The sequence below is a fragment of the Panicum virgatum genome, unplaced genomic scaffold (assembly GCF_016808335.1).
Source record: "Panicum virgatum strain AP13 unplaced genomic scaffold, P.virgatum_v5 scaffold_5922, whole genome shotgun sequence".
In the NCBI taxonomy this organism is placed as follows: Eukaryota; Viridiplantae; Streptophyta; class Magnoliopsida; order Poales; family Poaceae; genus Panicum; species Panicum virgatum.
Window position 1 is genome coordinate 23,835 of NW_024376711.1, and position 6,000 is coordinate 29,834.

Below are 6,000 nucleotides of genomic sequence, written 5' to 3' on the forward strand. Positions count from 1 at the left end.
ATTTGCATAACTGCGTGGCTTATGTGGAAACACATTTGTGTGTACAGCACATTTATGACCAAAAAGATCGAATTGTTGCAATAATAATTGACTTACAAATGATTAGGTTATGATGCATCATATCTAGTTCATCAGGTGAACTGCTGAAGTCACATGAAGAGTAGTATAGTTCGGTGCAATTCCAAGCTAAGATGTGGATCATCCATGCTGAATATAAGCTGTCATGCATGTGGATCTAGCTATGCGCTTTCTGTGGTTTGCTTGCCCCTTCATTTCTGTAAAGCTAATGAAGATTTTTTTTTTCAAGTGAAGAAGCTAATGGAGATAGCATGCATGCAGTTGATTGATAAATGGAGCGTGACATCACCATGTGGACCCTGCATGCGAGCGCCGTCCAACGTGCTGTACCGACCTGTCTGCACGTGATTTCCTGACATACATGCTTAGCTTGCACCAACCTGTACATCAACATCAAGGCCACTCCGATCCTGACTTGTGCGCCAAGATTACAAGGCTTCATTCATATCTTTAATTAGTTAGTGACAAACTGATCTGGTTTTCTTCCGATCCGTTCTAATTAATATATACATAGCAACAGAAATTTGAGCCTAGCTAGCTTTCTACAATCCCTCATAGAAGCTAGTATCCCAAAATTATAATTAACCTGCATTTCTGTACCATTATTTTGGTACCTCAAGGCCTATAGAAAAGGCCAATCGTATAGCATCAGGTTTCGAGAAATAATTCATTACAAGTACAAAAAAAAGATAATAATTTGCGTTCTTCCACTATATTTTGGTTAAGTATAAAAGATACATACATCTGGTAGCGACATCAAAATAAATTGTAGCAAGTTCAAAAACTATGTGTCATATATATGCATAAAAATATCGGCACCACCAAGGAACAAATTCTCACCAACAAACTTTATAAACACTGTCCTGTTTCATCACCTAAATCAAACATCAAGATCTCTCTCAGTTTACGAGCTAATTAATGAATTAAGCAACCAACTAAACTGCCACAAAACTCCTATATATGACGATCAGTAAACAACTAGTATCCATTTAGTAGCGCACTGGTGGAGTACCCAAGTTCTTAGTAGCCGCTGGTCCAATAGCAGCAGTACTATCACCGTAGTTGTTGCCTAATAACTTCTGCTGCGGCACACCTTGAGAATTATGCTGTAAAGTTCCGGTCACCGACGAACTCGGCAAACCACCAGCGAAATAATTTCCTCCTAGAGCTTTCGCCACCATTGCCCGGTGATGCAAGTTGTAGCTTCCCATTGCTTGATTATGGTCTGCGTTAAGCATGTTCCACAAGAAGGAGCTGTAACTGCTACTGTTGTTTGTTGAAGCTGCTGAATTGGCCAAGGCCACCTGCTGGTGCAGGTTGTAGATTGTTGCGTCGTTGAAGCCGTAGTTAGGAAGGTCGACGAAGCTACTCGTAGTCGTCGTCGTCGCTCCGGCGGCGGAGGAGGAAATTGAGTGGTAGTCAGCGTTGTGCGGCGGCGCGGCGTTGATGGTCGTCGTGCTTGGCAAGCTTGCGGCGGAGTTGAAGTACATGGGGTTGATCATGGAGTCCAGAAACTCATCTCCTTCGCCGGCGTCATCCGAAACCACCGAGCTGACGTTGGGCGTCCCGGCGGAGCACTCCTCGGCGGGCTTCTTGATACTGGCTTCTCCGTTCTTGTGGTGCACCTTGCACACGACCCATTCATCCTGAACATAACATTTTTTTTAAAAAAAAACAATTAACTCACACATTAAACTGATACAAAGTTGCATTTTTTAAACATGTACAAGCAAGTAATGTTCTTCAAGTATTATTGTACCTTGGGATTGAAGCGTAGGTTTGCGTTGTTGTGCCTGGATTTGCCCTCGAGGCGGAACTCGTGCATCACCCAGTTGGTCTTGGATCCCCTTGGAGCCCTGCCCATGTAGAACACCAGCGTCTTCTTCATCCCCACAAGCTCACGGCCTGCACCTCCAGCAGCAGCAGGCTTGAAGATCTCCCTGTCCTTGCCGGTGGCCTTCCAGTAGCCCTCCTTGGTGGCGCGGTTGGTGCGCATGCCCGTCGGGTATTTCATGCCCTTGTGGCAGAAGAAGTACCACTCCTTCTCCCCCATCTTCGCCTTGCCTGTTGTTGTTTGTAGATCAACATTCATGGGGAAAACATCCATTAATTAGCTCAAAAATTCTGCTTAGCTTTCTGCATCAACATGTATGTGGTGGTGCAATTGAAGAAAAGGGATCAGAAAAGGCCAGTGACTTACTTGGGAGATCCCATGGCTCGCACTTGTTGAGGTCCACCTCACCGATGGCTCGCGGGTCGAAGCTAGGGTTCAGAAACTTCTGCAGGAGATAGCTTGTGATGACCTCCTCGTCTGTGGGATGGAACCTGAACCCGGGAGGCAGGAACAGGTCGCCTCCTTGCTCTGATTTGATACTACTCTCCACCATGATCGATCTGAACTGCAGCTTCACTAGGAACAACAGGAGAGAAACCAAGATCTCAGAGGAAAAAGGAAGAGAGAAGCTAAGCTTGGGGAAGCTTGTGAACGCAAGAAAGGTGGGGAATCAATAGAAAGGGGATAGAGAGAGGAAGAAGCCAAGTTTTATAGTGGCGTGTGTGAGAGGTGAGACCTGATCTTGCTCTGGAAGAGCCCAGCCTCCTTTGGCTTGCCTAGTAAGGAAGTCTTCAGTCTTCACTCGGTTTTGATTAGGACAACATAAAAAATGCATCAATTAGCTAGATGAAAATAATAATTACCTTCCCTACGTGGCCATCAAATCTGAATTAAGAGGTGTCATCAGAGGCCTAGACGCATAGTATATGGTAATTTATTTTGGCTTTCAATTTTTTTGTTTTTTGTTTACTGTGACGTGAGTGACAGCTATTTACAGCTAGGGGCACTACTAACCGTCGGAAGGCTTCTGAGGTAAGCCACTTGATTTTTTTAAAAACAATCATATAAACTTTGCTGTAAATAAAAGAATACGCACATTCTATTATTATGCACGCTAGCTGTATTTACGGATCAACTGATGATTTGTAATGACAAATCTACAGAATTCCTCAGCTTGCCATTGGTGATGTGATTCATGCTCTGGACTCTCCGGTTATGCTTAGAGCTATGGTTTTGGATTGAGTTCGGGATTTGGGATTTTTTATGTGGCTTTCGGGTCCTACATCTTATAGGGCACAAACCATAAACCAGAGCACTATATGTCTAGGTCATGTGGCCTGGTTTAGATGCAAAATTTAAAATTTCAAAACTATCACATCGAATGTGTGCGGCACATGCATGGAGTATTAAATCTAGACGAAATAAAAAAACTAATTGCATAGCTTGCTTGTAAATTACGAGACGAATCCAATGAGTCTAATTAGGCCATGATTAGACAATAAATTGCTACAGTACAAATACAATAAATATGTGCTAATGATGGACTAATTAGTCTTAATAAATTCGTCTCGTAGTTTATAGACGAGTTCTGCAATTAGTTTTGTGATAGTCTATGTTTAATATTTTAAATGTGAAAAGATTCCTTTTCAAAAACTTTACACATGAAGCAACTAAACAAGGCCACACACAGATATTTAAAATTTGATAATTTCACATATATTAATATCCATTACCGGTACGAGATGTTGATTTCTAATTGATTACAGGTTTGTGCTCCTAGGGTTGGGTTTCTTGGCAATTGCCATCTCTTTTGACAAACTGAGCACGTCGCCATCAGCCCGCATTCATATGGACAAACATGCATGGATGGATCCATTCTTTGCCAATAGGTGCTTACATTATTTTATTTTTTGTATATGCCTTGTGAATTTCTCTTCCTTTTCTTTGGTATACAACCCATGTTGATGCATGTATTTATTTGTTTTTTTCCGCTTCAGATCAACCACCCACTGTGCATGTACACAATACTATATAATTTGTAGGTGAGCAAGTGAAAGCTAGTTACTCCCTCCGTCTCAAAATATAAACATTTATCGACTTCTGTGATTCACCTTTGACCATTCGTCTTATTCGAAAATTTTGTGAAAATTTTATTTATTTTGTTATGACATGTTTTATCATAATATATATTTTAAGTATATCATAATTATTTTTACATTTTCATAATTTTTTGAATAAGACAAATGATCAAACGTGATCAGCAAAAGTCAACAAACACTTATATTCTGGACGGAGGGAGTAGTTGGCAGCAGCTGCTGACAAAAATACATGACTGGTTGAATGGTCAGAGAGATCGTCGAATGACGGCTAGCTGTTCACACCACCATATGCTGATGGAACAGGATTGAACAATCGATATTGCATTGGTCAGCCGTACGTCCAGCATGGGGTTCTGGAACCTGACAGCGTCTCCGATCCATTTATAGGGCACGTGCATGCATGCTGCCTCCAGAGCAGAGTGCACGCACCGTCAAGCTCCAGATGATCTGGCTCACTGGCCAGCCGGCCGGTGGTGATGGTGGCATAGATTCGGTGTGGCCCGGAGTTCAAAGCCGATCTTGACCATCCAGCTAGGCAAACTAACTGATGATGATAAAAATGGGTTTCTCCAAAGTTGGCACAGTTTTTGCTGACTTCACGTGCCAAAAAAAAAGTGAAACATAATACTGACAGACAAATTAGGAAGAGGGAATAATTAAGATCATGCTTTTGGTAACAGAGGCCTACGTACTAGGAAAAAAAATATAAACCTGCTAAGAATTCTTCTTCCATAGACACCTGAGCTGACATGAGCAACAATATATTGTTAGCTGTTAGTATCATGTTAAACTTATCCATGCAGGTTTAATTTATCTTTGAAGTATTATATGTGTCGGTGTCCCGACCCGGGGGCCGGATCCCAACTAGTGAATGCCGCGTATTTCCTTGTCCCAGATGATGATGCAAGAGACAACACAGTAACGCACGATTTATCTTGGTTCCGGCCGCGGGGCCGTACGTCCAGCAAAGGGGGTGTGCGAAGGCACTGTATTATCTTGCACCCGGTGTGCTTGTAGTAGGGTACAAGCAAGGCGAGAGAGGGAGGAAGGCTCCCAAGTCTCTGCTAGAAGAGGGGTTGAAGGTGGCGAATAGGGATGCCGGAGCGTAAGCGATGATGGATCTCGTCCGGAAGCGTCTCGGCGTCCCGTCCAAAGGAAGCCCGCCTCCTCCTTTTATAGTCACAAGAAGGGGCGGCATACATGAGTGGGTGCGTGGAAGTCGTCGTTTCCCCAGAATCGCGGGGTACAGTGGTCGGATACTGTAGAAAGTACACTGTGGGGCATGGCGTTGGGCGTGGCAGCTGTCGTGGATATCGTCCTTGGTCTTGCGGAGATCGTGCCGACGTCCTGCCAGTCCTTGCGGGCGGCGTGGTCGTCGTTGTTGGAGGTACGGTCTTCCGTATGTGGCGCGGTGGCGTTCGGTGGGCCCCGCAGGTCAAAGTCTTGCGTGCACCAGCGGGGGTGGGGCACGCGGCGGTCCTGAACCCCCTGGACGAGTGCAGGCGCGTGCACCAGGAAGTCTGGGAGACACGTGGAGGTCCCGGACCCCTCGAGGGGGGTCCGGGACTCCGGCTGCGGGTGATGGGCATCCTTCTTCGAGGGGCCCGTGGCGACACCGGACCCCCTCCAGAGCAGGAGGTGGGCACGGTGCAGTCTTCGAGGGGCGGCACGGTGCCTCGGGCCCGAAGAAGCGCCACGAGGAAGCGGAGCATGAGTGCTCGATCCGGGTAAGTAAACTTGGGTTTCGTTTTTGTTGCGTGTTTGGTGGATTTCTCGATCCTGTTGTCCTCAACTTGTGTTCCTTGATGTGGCCGGCCCTGCCGTCGCCAAGGATGCGGTGTTGCCCCCCGGCTAAGGCCCTCAAGACCGGGGCACGCAGCACGCCGCACACGGCGCCGCAGCCCCTGCCCTGCCGTGGACCTCGTGGCGGAGGCGGCGAAGCTGCGGGCGGCCGTGGCTCGAGGGGTCCAGGCGGCCTAGCAAGCCCGA

The 6,000-nt window shown here is 46.0% G+C and overlaps 1 protein-coding gene across 1 annotated transcript; it reads right to left on the reverse strand.

Annotated features, from left to right (window-relative positions):
* Positions 1 to 826: 826 nt before the first annotated feature.
* On the reverse strand, positions 827 to 2,603 carry LOC120694430 (NAC domain-containing protein 45-like). Its single transcript, XM_039977543.1, has 3 exons — positions 2,279 to 2,603; positions 1,838 to 2,142; positions 827 to 1,724 (listed from the first exon to the last, which is right to left on the reverse strand). The coding sequence occupies exons 1-3, from the start codon at positions 2,463 to 2,465 to the stop codon at positions 1,068 to 1,070; spliced, it is 1,149 nt and encodes a 382-aa protein (XP_039833477.1). The 5' UTR covers positions 2,466 to 2,603; the 3' UTR covers positions 827 to 1,067.
* Positions 2,604 to 6,000: the final 3,397 nt, after the last annotated feature.